The sequence below is a fragment of the Stenella coeruleoalba genome (genome assembly GCF_951394435.1).
Source record: "Stenella coeruleoalba genome assembly, chromosome: 16".
NCBI classification, from domain to species: Eukaryota; Metazoa; Chordata; class Mammalia; order Artiodactyla; family Delphinidae; genus Stenella; species Stenella coeruleoalba.
In genome coordinates this window covers 84,164,564-84,180,318 of record NC_137162.1, presented here as the reverse complement: position 1 = coordinate 84,180,318, position 15,755 = coordinate 84,164,564, and the positions used below count along the sequence as shown (strand labels likewise).

The 15,755-nt window shown below is 39.9% G+C and overlaps 1 protein-coding gene across 1 annotated transcript in view; it reads right to left on the bottom strand.

Annotated features, from left to right (window-relative positions):
- Nucleotides 1-15,755, bottom strand: part of FMN2 (formin 2) — a 315,421-nt gene that overhangs the window by 128,675 nt on the left and 170,991 nt on the right. Inside the window, exon 7 of the mRNA XM_079899446.1 lies at nt 8,231-8,318. Within this exon, the coding sequence (XP_079755572.1) occupies nt 8,231-8,318 (88 nt within the window). The remainder of the gene's footprint in view (nt 1-8,230; nt 8,319-15,755) is intronic.

Below are 15,755 nucleotides of genomic sequence, written 5' to 3'. Positions count from 1 at the left end.
TGACAAAGTCATGGAGCCCACTGGGTGGAGCCCACTTTCTTCTCAAATTTCTGACCCTTAGTGACTTCACTTCAATGAAAACTGTTCACTAAGCCACCCAACAGCATTGACGACATTTGTAATGTCTTGATAACTATACTAAATGGATCTTAAAATTCCATACACCATATGAAGAAAACACTTAAATGTTAAAAAAATAAAAGAAGCATGAAGCAATTTCCAAGTGAACCTTGTAAACTTGAGTTTCATAAAGAAACCAGGCACTAGAAAACCTACTGGGAAAAAACAACACTGGCCACACTGAACCCAACTTCTGAGAATATTACGAAAATAAACAAAGGATTATGAATAGCCTTTCTTATTGTGGACAGAAAATGTTGCTGGCCAGTCCAGTGAACAATGAATGTGGCCATGAGCCACTGCAGCTGCCCGCAGCGGTGCACCTCAGGGGACTTGAGGTGGAGAAAAATAGGACACTGGCCCAGACAGCTGAGGCACACATCAAAGGAATGATCCCCATAAGCCCAGACTCTGGCATCTTCCCATACACAGAAAAGCACTATAATCATTAACTTGAGATGTCTGTTTTTTGTGATTAGCAGTAATATTTTCATGTCTGACTACATGTGTTTTGTTTTGTTTTCTTTTCTTTTTCCAGCAAAAACTCCTATGTGCCCCGGTGCCTGCCTTACCTCTTCGGACAGTTTCCTCAGAGTATCTGAGAGGCTGTTTCCCAGGCTCTAGTTCTCAGTAAGGTCCCCAAATAAAACTTAACTTGCAACTTGTAGGCTGTGCATTTTTCTTCAGTCAACATTATGGTAATTAATAGGCAAGTGAAAAAGCTTGCATCTTCAAGAAAGAAATTAGAAATTCTATTAAAAAAGAAACCTGGAGTCTGTAATCTACAACTTATTTGATAGAAATTTCATAAGAAAAACATTATTCAGTGGCAGACAGTGGGGTAAAAAACTGCTCCATGAGTAGGCTACCAGAATACTCAGGGAAAGAGTTACCACAAAACATTCTACAAAGTTCCAACAGTTCAGAAAGGGTATTTCCAGGATTTTTAAGTGTTCTTATACTTTACACTCAAAGCTAGAAACTAGCTCACCTTTCAAGAAAATAGTATGTCAAAGCAGGAAACAGAAGCCTCTGTCCGTGTACTTAGATTCTGCTCATGTCCATCACCAAGGTTCATTTCACCACCAAAGCCTAACTCCTTCCCTCCACCATCTTCCCTGCCACCAGGACCCACCAGCGACGCACGTGGAATGTGGGTGACACAAAGCACAGAGACGATAATAAGAAAGCACAAAGTTACAGGAGACCCCGGCCTTTAAAGACCCAAACAAACTGCTCTCCTTGCAGATAAAGCACCAGCCAAAGATGCAGCCACACTTAACTTCTAAGAGCTGCTATTACGCATAATTCTCATATTTGTCTCCATTCAGAAAAGAGAAATGGACACAGCCCAGTATTAACTCAGCATTTCAGTAATACTGATGGAAAACCCAAGCTAAGAACAATCGAATCTGCCACGGTTACTTGCCCCCTGAACCTGAACCCCCATTTCTCGCCTCCTACCTCTCACTTGAGAATTCCACCACAGGGCACAGCTCCTTCATTCTTCTCCCTCTGCTGTCTCCTGGGCAAGGCTTGTAGTGGAACCCCCCAAAGCCACGAAGGAGGAAAAAGACCTTCACATCCTCCTGGCTCCCTGGGTGGCCAATCTGGAGTTTCAAACACTCCCAAAGCCTGAAAACACACCTCATCCCCTAAGGATCCCAGGAAGGGGAGGACAAATACTGATTATGTGTGTGTGCTCATGTGCACGCATGTGTGAAGGTGTGTGTATCTGTGTGTGTTTGTGTGTGAACGTGTATGCACGTGTTTAGAGGAAATAACTCATTTAATAGCCCTTTTTACTAGTGAGGAAAGTGACGAACAGAGATGAAGAAATTTTCCCAGGTTTACTTACCTAACCAGTGGCAGGGCTGAGATCCAAATCTCTTTGACTGGGTGGCTTAAACAACAGGAATTCAGGTCTCAAGGTTCTGGAGACTGGAACTGGGGCAGATTTTCTTCCTGGCTCACAGAGTCCTGGTCTCTCCTCCTCTTCTTATTAGGATGCTAATCCCATCATGGGGGTTCTGCCCTCTTGACCTCATCTAAACCTGAGTATGTCCCAAAGTCCCCACTAAACACCATCACATTTGAGGTTAGGACTTCAACGCAGGAATGGGGGTGGGGTGGGATGGGTTGGGGCATGAACATTCAGTCCATAACAGAATCCAGGGAGCCTGGCCCCAGAACTCACGCCCTCATCGTTGCTAGACTACACTAGAAAGTAGAGGGAAACCGAGGGAAGCAAAGATACTGAGAAGAAATAATATGCTTAGACAGTGAGTCTGAATGAAAGCAGGCACCCCCAAGGACCACACTAGGGGGATATCCTGTATTTCTCTACATACTCTCTGAGCAACTGGTACCTAAAAGAGAGACACAGAAATTTCCACCTCTATGTACCACCAGACTTACAATAATCACAATATGCTTCAGTTATTTGATAACCTTAGCCCAGATTGCTTTTCCTATAAAAATTTTGTTTGGTTCAATCAAGAACAAGCAACTCCACTAATTAATAATTTTCTTTAAAATATTTTTACTCAATTTACAAATGTGAAAAAAGATCCACAACTTCATTTCTCTAAGGAACAGAGTCAATAAGCAAACAAGGGAATTTGTATAAAATGACACTTAAAGCAAGAAACCAAATTTGCTAAATTTATATTGTGCTAAGTTTTAAAACTCCATATTGGTAGGAAAAAGTGTTATGTACTCCTGCCAGTTCTGTTTTTGCATATTATTAGATAACACAGGTCCTCACTCTGAAACAAGCTAACATGAACTCGGAGTCAGGGGGACAGATGCCCTTATTAAGGGGAAGTCACGGACACACTTGATCTATAAGCCTCAATTCCCTTCACTGCAACATGGAAATTTACCCCCTTCCTCTGGACCATTTTACACAACTATCAGTAATAATCGGGGGAGGGGGTGGGGGTAAAATTCAAACCAATACTGAGTGCATCTCTTTGGATCCTGACAGAAAGGTTTCAGAATGTGTATCCTGCTTGTCAAGAGCAATTATCTTTCTAACCACCTGCTGCCTTATGTAATTCCTTCCTGTACAGTTATCAGGAAGAGGCTTCTCAGCTCTGAGCCCCTTTGAGCCAGTGACCGAAGAGCAAAAGATAAGCAACATGATGCGGTTCCAATGAGGGGTGAGAGACAGACAGATGTCACTGGAATTTCTGATTTAAATCTAAAACATGTTATTGTCCTTGTAAAGTATCCTTAACTACATTTATTTATTTATTTATTTATTTATTTTGCGGTACGTGGGCCTCTCACCGCTGTGGCCTCTCCCGTTGCGGAGCACAGGCTCCGGACGCGCAGGCTCAGCGGCCATGGCTCACGGGCCCAGCCGCTCCGCAGCACGCGGGATCTGCCCGGAGCAGGGCACAAACCCCTGTTCCCCGCATCGGCAGGCGGACTCTCAACCACTGCACCACCAAGGAAACCCCTTAACTACACTTTTTTAAAAATTTTTTTAAAAAGCGCTTGAAAAGCAATTATTGGGCTTAGAGACCAAAAATAAAAACAACCATGGTTTCATTTACCTTATCAACTATATTTCTAACAGAATACTAGTTAGTTTTACTTAATTAACCCCTTTAATTTCAAGTCACATAATTTTGATAAATCGCGTTTGAACGGGATAGAAATTTCAACAAGGACACAATTTAGTATTCACTGCCCTCGGCTCACAATACCAGCAGGCTTTAATCAGGACAGACACTCAAAAGAGGGAGGAAACCTGGGCCTATCAGCCTGGGGTGGCTACTCCTGGGTGGACAGTGACACTTGTTTCCACGGGTGGGGCCATCAAACACTTTCTTAGGTGCCCCTTGCTACTGTATCTGTAATCGATGTTAACATACGTGTACCAAGGGAATGTAACAGGGTACGTGAGCCAGTTAAGGGTTCAGTACTTGGGGCACCTGCACCTCAGGGTGGTGGTGGTGCCCCTGTGGCCTATAAGAAGGGCACACTCCAGAGGCAGCTCCTGCAAGGTCCTCAGCCCTCCGATAGATGAGGCTTGCACATTTGTACACGAATACGTGAAACTAAGGGTATACAAGGTCTGTGGATTAGCTGAAATCTCTTAGACATGCCCCAGCCACCTCCGTCCACAGGCTGAGCACAAGACACCCCGCAGAGTCATCTACAGCTGGGGTGCTTAAGGAGGCCACCCAAGGCTTTGTCCCGAAAAGCCCTGGTTGTGGCCCTGGCTGCGCTGGATTTCCAGCGTCTCCAGCATACCGAGGGCAAAAGATCGCTCCCTCTGTGATGGGTCTGTATCGGTGCAGAGCAAACCTTTCAGGCAAGATATTGGTGAGAGGACCTCCAACCACCGAAAGCTAGACAACCTCAGGGTTACAGTAACCCTACTGGCCAGGGTTTAATAAATATCTAAACAAGAGAGAATTAGATCAGAAACTGCTTCGTTTGATCTGGTAGCAGGGTCACCTTACCACTTGTGTGCCTGCAAAATGTCCCCTTAGCACTTGTTGTCCAGGCGGTATTATTAATGGCACCCCTTCCACTCTCAAAGGTATCCCAGTCTGGATGATGAGCCACGTGGACCTTCTACCCAGTAGTGAGACTGGAGATGGGGGCGGGGGGGGGGAAGCTGAGCCTTATGAAATTCAGAATTCCTTTACAGCTACTAGGATCTACCAAAATGGACCTAAGAGTTGCGAAGACCACACTGACTCCTTATGGGTCAAAAGTTATACAGAAAATTCAATTTATTTTCACTAAACTACAAATCTGTAGATACTCTCATAATACCAATTTCTGGGAATAATACTAGATTATTTAAAGGAATCCTCCCGTTGAGAACAAATAAAAATGCTGGATAAAATATATTTGTAAAATATCTTAAAGTCTTCAAAGAGCTGATGAGATAGGAATTAGGATTCTAATCAAAAGGCAAGAGAAAGCCCTGAGAGAGGAGCTCGCTCAGAGCCTGCCTTTGCCCTGCCTGACCCAACAAATCTGAACTTCGTGCTGACAGTTTCTGGGGCCCGGGGCTAAATACAAAAGCTCAGGGCCCACCCAAAGTACAGATTCTAGACCCTCTTGACAATAAACTGGGACTCGAACGGCTACACACAGGGAAATCAACTCCTGCAGTGATGGACAGTTAGCCCTGCCTGACGGGGCCTCTGGAGGCTGATTTAAGGAGATCCTAAATGCAGATTTGCTCAGACCCCCAGTACAGACTAGGGCAAATCTCTGTAAAGTACCTTCACCCTAGAGTTTAAATTATTCTAAACCCTTGGAGTGGGAGTTTTCAGAAGTGCACACCATTTTCACCCTTCCCATCTAAAAATTGTTACAATATGCAGGATAATTTAGAGTTTACCAGGCACGTTCACAACTGCATCACAGCAGCTCAGGCCTCCATCATAAGCGCCACACACACACACACACACACACACACACACACACACACACACATACGGTGACAAGAGGAGGATCAGACCTTTGGCACCTATGACCCAAACCTCCCATTCTAATTACTCCGATGCGGCACTTTACAATAGAAATATTACAAAGGAAACTCAGCTCTAAGCTTTCCTAGAGTTATCTGACAGGGAAGAAGACAGAGAAGAAAATCCCTGCAGTTTTTTACCATCTTACACATGCTTTGTTTTTGAGATGCCAGTGCTGGTTGTAGGAAAAGCACAGTCTTCAAGAAGCAGCATGTGCTGATGGGAGAGGAGGAGTAGTTAGTGAGGAGGGCTGAGGGCAGGTCAGTCTGTCCTATTAACAAGCTGCGCTATATACACTACCAAACGCAAAATAGATAGCTAGTGGGAAGCAGCCGCATCGCACAGGGAGATCAGCTCGGTGCTTTGTGACCACCTAGAGGGGTGGGATAGGGAAGGTGGGAGGGAGACGCAAGAGGGAGGGGATATGGGGATATATGTATACATATAGCTGATTCACTTTGTTATAAAGCAGAAACTAGCACACCACTGTAAAGCAATTATACTCCAATAAAGATGTTTAAAAAACAAAAAAATTCTCAGTAAACTAGGTATTCAAAGAAAACTTAATTTAATAAAGACTCGGAAGACCACAATGAAAAAAATAAAATAAAATAAAACAAGCTGCGTGACATTGAGCAAAAGACACAACCACTGAAAGAGCTCAGTTTGCTCTTTTATAAGGTGACCCCGGAGGTCTGGTTACATCCTGTGGCCACTTTCACATCCAAACCAATTGATGTTTACACTTCCGTGGACTTCTCAGTGGAGGCACATCCTGACAGAAGTCAGTTCTACTATGGAGGCCACAAGTGATTTGCTCACGGACACCGCAATCTCGACAACACACAGCAGACTCGGGCTTCTGGCACTGAAAGGCACACACATACACACACACACATACACACACACACACACACACACACACACACACACACACGTTAGTCGACTCCTTTGCTCAGAAGGTTCTCATTACTAACTCAAACCAGGCAATATCCGATTGAAGGAAAGGACCATAGCATTAATTTCAGATTTCATTCCATGGCTTGACTGGGCTACATCTGCCAGCTTTAGAAAAGCAAATGTTTCTTGTTGCCGGCCTTGGCGTCCTGTTCTATGACAACGACCCCCAATGCTTCCACTTGAGAAAGCCTCCTCACCACCAAAGCAGCTTAATAAAAATTTAAATTGTGATTGTGCTACTCATGGATTGACAGGGCAGGACAAGCTTGTGCTATTTATGAATTATTCCACACATTATTTTAAGCCTACCAAATAGAATCCACATTCATACGGGGGTAAGCTGGAAAGCCAGGTAAATGTTTTCATGATTTTTAAACCATATTTTGTTAACAGGTAAACTGGCATTCCATTGGATAATTTAATCTGCTTTAAATCTATTCTAAGGCTCTGAACAGCTTAGGGGGCATTTTGAATATAAATTTAATTCCTCTATTCACCTTCGGGCAATATCTTTCAGCACAAGTGTGATAGGACAATATAGCATAGGGATGCCTGTCAATAGTAAAGTATTAAAATACTGACATGAAAGCCATTTTAAAAATGGTAAAAATCACCCTATTTCCAAATATAGAAAATATTTTATAAGCCTGGTTAAAGATATAAATTAAAACAACACCATAAAGAATAACAAAATATCATGCTATTACTGCTTCCATGCGTCTGGATCACCAACAATAACATAAACAGGTAAGAATAACTTGAAATTATCTTTGATGCTTATTACAAAAATAATTCGGTCCCCGTATGTGGAGAGAAGCCTGGCGGTTACACGCTCGTCATCCCAAGGAACTGAAAAAAGAGGGACCAGTTGTCCAGCCTAAAAAGTTACACATAATAAAGCTGCTTGAGTGATTCTTTCAGCACAGCCTCTCGGAACAGGAGGATGAAGAGAATACATCCCATCACTTACTCAATGCTTTAAAGGCACTGAGACAAGTGGTCATGCAGCCTCTTCAACAGTTTTGAGTTTTCATTTAATCACTATACACGGTAATCCAGTCTACTCTTCCACGTCTCTAATCATAAGGACATTTTAAAAACAACAACAATCAAAACATGCTTTCATGTAACTCGTACACTGCTTTTAGCTGATCTATTAGAAAATCTTAGGTTTATTCCTCTTCTTTATGTTAGCTCAGCAAACATCTGAGATTCACTCTCAGCATATTTTCCTCTCCTGTGGACTATCTCCCCAGGTATCGTCAGGGGCTGAGGCACGGCCCACATCTGGATCTCACCAGTGTTCACCAGTCCCTCTTTGGACATGGCACAGAGAAGTCAAATCAGGTACAGAGCACAGTGGGACTAGTATTTCTCATGAGTCAAAAATTAAATATTTGCTAATGCACACTAAACATGTCACATGAGAATCATGCTCTTAGCAAGATACAGAAATAACACAGAAGCCAAATTACTCGTAACCTTTCCAGAAACAATCATGGTAGAAAGTTTGGTAGCAGTTACAGGAAACACACTCATCTTAATCTACACAGAGAGTCTAAGTATGAAATAATTTTACCACTAAGCAGCACATCCTTTGGCCCAAATTTGAGTATTCAAAAGCTGAATTTTTATTTTTCACTTACCATGTTGTATATCTTTCATATCTAAGTGAAGGCTAGACATCAATATTCCAACTGCTTGTGACCTTTTGTTGCTTAGTAACTTGACAACCTGTTCAAGAAAGAAAGGAAAAGGGAGAAATGTTATTTGAACTCAGTGATAGGCTTAAGAGCATGTTATTTTTATCCTAAATGAAGAACAAATAACTTAGAACAGCTAAAGTACCAGAACTGATGTGAACAAGCTTTTGGGTTTTGCTTCTCCCGTCTTCAAAAGCCCTGCCTTTGCCCTGTTGTTCACCAGCAGCCTCAGCATCAGGCTCTTTACCTGCCTTGTAAGAGCCTGATCTGCCATCACTGAAATTTCTAACCATCTAGGAAGTTAGTTTGGTCTCTGTAAAATAACAGTTACACACCTGATCATTTGCAGCCTGAGATTTAAAAAGTGTTCTTTGTTTTTAAATGCAGAACCTTGAAACACTGGCCAATAAGTAAAGGGAAAAAATAAAAGTACGCAGAGAATCTGTTAGATCAGATTAGTTTGACCACAAAATAGAAAATGTGCTTTTATGAAGGTTTTTTAGAAAGCTCACTATTTTACTGGCATTTGCTCTCGTTTTGCATTTGGCCCACATTTTGGGAGGAACTTTCCAACTAATTAATTGTGATACAATCATCAAATCTAACGGGCTGTGTTAGCTCAATCTCAAATCCTTCCAGAGAGTCCGGAAGAGTCAATCCACACAACCCATGAGAAGTTTCCTAACACAGATGTAGGCAGGTTTAAATTATGTTTTCTAGACTATAACACATCACTGATAAATCCTGCTTATGACACTATTATCTCAGATAACTGATCTTACGTAGAGTAGCAATTTCTACTTACTCTCAGCATTTTGTTATAAATTTGCTTAGAAAAACACTGGAGGAAAAGAAAAATGTTAAGGTCAAATTCCAGAAGTGACAGCTGCCCTAAGTTGATCAATTAGGAAACTAATAAAATAATCATGCCCAGCTGTCAAACAAATCACAGTGTAAGATAATATTCTCAACAGGAATAAGAGCATTCTTGGTTCCCTATCAGGGAAACGGGTGGAGAAAAAGACAAATCCCTTCCAGGAGAACCAACCGCAAAAACCCCACAGTCATTTCTGAAAGCTTCCTGAGGAAAGGGACATTAACACCCCACAAGAAGCAGTGCCTCCTAATAGGAAAGACATAGAAACTGATTCTCAGTTTGCTCTTTAAACATTTTATTTAATTCAGCTTAGAATTTGAATTTGAATCCATTCATACCTAAACTATTTTTATCAATAACAATTTCCTCTTCCGAGCTGAAAAAATAGAAACTTAATTTCAGAAAAGCAGAAGGCATGTATTCTGTTCTAAAAATGTTTCTAACTTCAAATAAATAGAATCTGGGTCTCATCTGTGCTACGCTGAAAAAACTGCTTTTCCTAAGGTTTCCTATCTCCCCCCACCCCACTCCCCGCCGGTTCCTAATTACAATGAGCACATCTGCATCCGTATGTCGTCTGACCTTCCTGCTGTGCTGACATGTTTATTACACCCTTATAAAAATTCTGGTGAAAATTAATTTCTAACCCTAAATTAAAACTGGCGTCTGGAAGGCCTGCACAGGGAGCTCTCACGTCTACCACTGGGGGTCAATCACCCAAACGGGAAGAGAGGGTCCTCGCACCTCCAACGCGAAGGAGTCTCTACTTCCCCGGCAGGAGGAAGGGAGATGTTCTTACCGCCCAGCAACAAGCTCGGCCAATGGAAAAATGTCACAGCTCAGCCGATGAGAAACCTGAACTCCCACTTTCCTCCAATGAACTTTTATAGAGGAGAGCCCCGCCCACTGCCCCTTTTCTCTATAAAAGCTCCTGCCCTTTGTTCTCCGCAGTTCCCTGTGGTCAAAAGCTTGAATTTATTTCCCCAATTACAATTCCCCTGGTTATTACCAAATAAACTCATGCTGCTGAGAAAACTGGCTATTTTATTTTTAAAGTTGACCCTCTGTACTCCAGGATTCCTGTCAGTCTGGCTCAGGCTTTTTTAAGGTGAACTATTCTGATTTCACATTAAATATTGGCATATCCCAGAGTTCTGCTCTCAGCTCCATATTCTCTTCAATGTATGACCTATATTTTCTCCTCCATCAACATGTATGCCTGCACTTATATAACTGTGTTCTTTTAACAGCATCTTAACCTCAGCAGTATCCTATTTTTCTAACAAATATCTCCACTTCAATTACCCACATAAACCTCCATCTGACATGTCTAATACCAAACTTGTCATCAAGCCCACCCCAAAAACCTACTCAGCTTCTCCTCTTTTATTCCATATGTTGAGATCATGCACCACGATTTTCAGTCCACCATCAAAGTTAGAAATCCAGAAATCATTCTAGATCCAACCCCCTCTCCTTCACCTGCATGTTCTGGTCTGACAAGTCCTGTCAGTTGTAAGTCTGCTCTATCCTTGAAATCTACCCCTTCCTCCCTAAATCTACTGTCAGCATTTACTTCTGTATTATAACTTGCAGAGATCAATGCAAAGGATCCTAACCAGACTTCCCAGTTCTAGTCCAGTGGTTCCCAAGGTGTATTTCCTGCAAGAGAGGGCACCATAATCACCTGGGAACTTATTAAAGATGCAAAATCTCTGTCAGAAAGCTGTTAGTTAGAAGATCTAGCCAAAGAAAGACTCAATCAGCATTTTAAAAAGCCTTCCAGGTGATTATAGAATAAACAACGATTCTCATGTCTTCCCATCCATTCTCCAGTATTATCTCTAAAAGTGCCGCTATTTGCATGTCACTCCCTTGCCTTTTAAACCTGAGAGGCTCATAAATAAGGGTAGGTCACATAGCCTCTTCACAGACTGTTTCACAGTTCATACCTGAAACTTGCTTTTCCTCTTATAATTGAAATGAACTTGACTACAAACTGTATGTTACATTTAAATGCCAAAGATTATAGACAGGAATAATAATTATTGATCACCTTCCAAAAAGCATACATACAGGAGAGAACACATGTCTAAAAGGATCAGTTCCTCCACAGTTCCCCAGAGTTATTCAACCTAATATAAAGAAACCACCATCATCACTTCTCTCTCTCTCTCTCTCTCTCTCTCTCTCTCTCCCCCCCCCTTTAATACACTGAATAACAAGAACTTGAAGCTATCAAACTATAACATTTTAAGAATCCAGTGACCATATATATAATGGAGATGAAGGAGTTGACTCTTACAAAATGATCTTAAAACGCTTAGATGAAAAGCAGAAAATACAGATTTAGCAAATTTGAATATTCCAGAAGGCAATCTACAGATTCAGTGCAATCCGTGTCAAAATGCTACAGGCATTTTTCACAGAAATAGAATAAATAAGGCTAAATCTGCATGGAAACACAAAAGATTCCAAATAGCCAAAAACATCTTTAGAAAGAACAAAGCTGGAGGTATCACACTCCTTGATTTCAAGCTACACAACAAAGCTACCATAATCAAAACAGTATTGTACTGGAATAAAAAAACAGACACACAGATCCATGGAACAGAATAGAGAATCCAAAGATAAACCTGAGTTTATATGGTCAGATTCATCTACAACAAAGGAGGCAAAAATATACAGTGGAGAAAAGACAGTCTCTTCAATAAATGATGTTGGGAAAACTGAACAGCTACATGTAAAAGAATCAAAGTGGATTACTTTCTCACACCACATTCAAAAATAAACTCAAATGGATAAAGACATAAATATAAGACTGGAAACCATAAAACTATAAGAAAACACAGGCAATATGCTCTTTGACATCAGTCTTAGCAATAGTTTTTTGAATATGTCACCTCAGGTAAGAAAAGCAAAAGCAAAACTAAACAAATGGGACTACGTCAAACTAAAAACCTTTTTCACAGTGAAGGAAACTAAGAACAACAACAACAAAAGGCAGCCTAATTGAATGGATGAAGATACATCCAAACAATGTATCTGATAAGGAGTTAATATCCAAAATATACAAAGAACTCATACAACTCAACAATAAAAAACAAAAAACAAGGGACTTCCCTGGTGGCGCAGTGGTTAAGAATCCATCTGCCAATGCTGGAGACATAGGTTCAAGCCCTGGTCTGGGAAGATCCCACATGCCATGGAGCACTAAGGCCATGCACCACAACAACTGAGCCTGAGCTTTAGAGTCCACAAACCACAACTACTGAGCCCGTGAGCCACAACTACTGAAGCTTGCACACCTACAGCCCATGCTCCACAACAAAAGAAGCCACGGCAATGAGAAGCCCGCACACCACAATGAAGAGTAGAGAGCTGCCTCAACTAGAGAAAGCCCATGTGCAGCAACAAAAACCCAACACAGCCAAAAATACATAAATAAATAAATTTATTTAAAAACAAAACAAAAAAACACCAACCAAACAACCTGATTAAAACATGGGCAAAAGACCAGAATAGACATTTTTCCAAAGAAGACATACAGATGGCCCCGAGACACATGAAAAATGCTCAACATCACTAATCATTAGGGAAATGCAAATCAAAACCATAATAAGATAACATCTCACACCTGTCAGAATGGCTATAAAGTCTGCTGTTATTTACTGTCAGTTTCTCCCTTTTTGTCTGTTAATATTTTCTTCATGTATTTACATGGACCTACGTTGGGTGCATATACACTTACAATTGTTGTAACTTCTTGGATTGATCCCTTGATCACTATTTAATGTCATTCTTTATCTATTGTTACAGTCTTCATTTTAGTCTATTTTGTCTGGTATAAGTATTAGTACCCCAGCTTTCTTTTCATTTCCATTTGTACAGAATACTTGTTACTCCCCTCACTTTCAGGCTGTGTGTGTCTTTAGATCTGAAATGAGTCTCTTGTAGGTAACATATATATGGGCCCAGTTTGTGTATCCACTCAGCCAATCTATGTCTTTTGATTGGAGCACTTAGTCCATGTACATTTAAAGTAATTATTGATAGATATGTACTTATTGCCATTTTGTTAATTGTTTTTTTAATTAATTTTCATTGGACTATAGTTGCTTTACAATGTTGTATTAGTTTCTACTATACAGCAAAGTGAATCAGCTACACATATACATATACCCCCTCTTTTTTGGATTTCCTTCCCATTTACGTCACCACAGAGTATTGAGTAGAGTTCCCTGTGCTATACAGTAGGTTCTCATTACTTATCTATTTCATACATAGTAGTGTATATGTCAATCCCAATCTCCCTTATTAATTGTTTTTATAATTCTTTTTTGTTCCTTTCTTTCTTTGTTCACTTCCCTTGTGATGTGATAACTATCTTATGTTTGGATACCTTTCTCATTTTTTGTGTGTTATCTAGTATAGATTTTTGGGTTGTGGTAACCATGAGGTTTATATACAACAATAACAATTTTTCTCTCTCTCTCTGTATATATTATATATATAAAATATATACACATATATATGTGTATATGTGTGTGTTGATTTTATTTTTTAATTTGTTTTTATTGAAGTATAGTTACTATTCAATATTATATAAGTTACAGGTGTACAATACAGTGATTCCCAATTTTTAAAGGTTATGCTCCATTTGTAGTCACTATAAAATATTGGCTATATTCCCCATGTTGTACAATATATCCTTGTAGCTTATTTCATACCTATAGTTTGTACCTCTTATTCCCTTACCCCTTTATTGACCCTCTCCCCTTCCCTCTGCCCACTGGTAATCATTAGTATGTTCTCTATATCTGTGAGTCTGCTTCTTTTTTATTATATTCACTAGTTTCTTGTGTTTCTTAGATTCCACATAAAAGTGATATCATACAGTATTTGTCTTTCCCTGTCTGATTCATTTCACCTAGCATAATGCCCTCCAAGTCCATTCATGTTGCTGCAAATGGCATTATTTCATTCTTTTTTATGGCTGAGTAGTATTCCATTATATATATATATATAATATATATATTATATATATATATATACACACACAGAGAGAGAGAGAGAGAGAGAGAGAGACATCTAGAAATGTGACACATATATATATGTCACATCTTCTTTATCCATTCATCTGTTGATGGGCACTTAGGTTGCTTCCATATCCTAGCTATTGTAAACAATGCTGCTATGAACACTGCAGAGCATGTATCTTTTCAAATTAGCATATTTGGGTTTCTTTGGACATATACCCAGGAGTGGAACTGCTTGGTCATATGGTAGTTCCATTTTTAGTTTTTTTGAGAAGCCTCCATATTGTTTTCCACAGTGGCTGCACCAGTTTACATTCCCACCAACAGTGTACAAGGGTTCTCTTTTCTCTACATCCTCGCCAACATTTGTTATTTGTGTTCCTTTTGATGATAACCATTCTGACAGGTGTGAGATGATATCTCACTGTGGATTTGATTTGCATTACTCTGATAATTAACCATGTTGAGCATTTTAATCTACCTGTTGGCCTTATTTGGAAAAATATCTATTCAGGTCTTCTGACCATTCTTTAATCAGGTTGTTTTTTTAATGTTGAGCTGTATGAGCTATTTATATACATTGGATATTAATCCCTTATGGGTCATATCATTTGCAAATATTTTCTCCCATTCAGTACGTTCTCTTTTCGTTTGGTTGATGGTTTCTTTTGCTGTACAAAAGGTTTTAAGTTTAATTAGGTCCCACCTGTTTATGTTTGCTTATATTTCCTTTGCTTTGGGAGACAGATCCAAAAACAATATTGCTAAGGCCAATGTGCAAGAGTGTTCTGCCTATGTTTTCCTCTAGTTTTAGAATATCAATCTTACATTTAGGTCTTTATCCATTTTGAGCTTATTTTTGTCTATGGTGTTAGAGAATGTTCTAATTTCATTCTTTTCCATGTAGTTGTCCAGTTTTCCAGCACCACTTATTGAAGAGACTGCCTTATCACCACTGGGTATTCTTAACTCCTTTGTGGTAGATTAATTGACCGTAAGTACATGGGTTTCTTACTGGGCTTTCTATCCTGTTCAATTTATCCAAGTGTCTGTTTCTGTGCCAATACCATACTGTTTTGATTACTGTAGCTTTTTAGTTATACGTGATTATTTTAAATTTCTGATCTCTTAATTCAAATATCTTTTAGCAATCCTGCATTTTTACTTCCCCCACCAAGTTTACTGTTTTGTTTTTTTTTTTAAGTTTACTGTTTTTGACATCATATTTTACATGTTTCTGTAACTACTTATTGTGGATGCAGATGATTTTACTATTTCTGTCTTTTAACCTCTCTACTAATTTTGATCTATTACCTTTAATGTATATTTGCCTTCATCAATGAGATTTTCCTTTTTGCAATTTTCGTATTTCTAGTTGTGGCCTTTCTAGAAAAGTCCCTTTAGCATTTCTTGTAAAGCTGGTTTGGTGGTGCTGAACTGTCTTAGCTTTCATTTGTCTGCAGAACTCTTTATATCTCCTTTGAATCTGAATGATGGACTTCCCTGGTACCATATTCTTGGTTGTAGGTTTTTTTCCTCACACTGCTTTAAA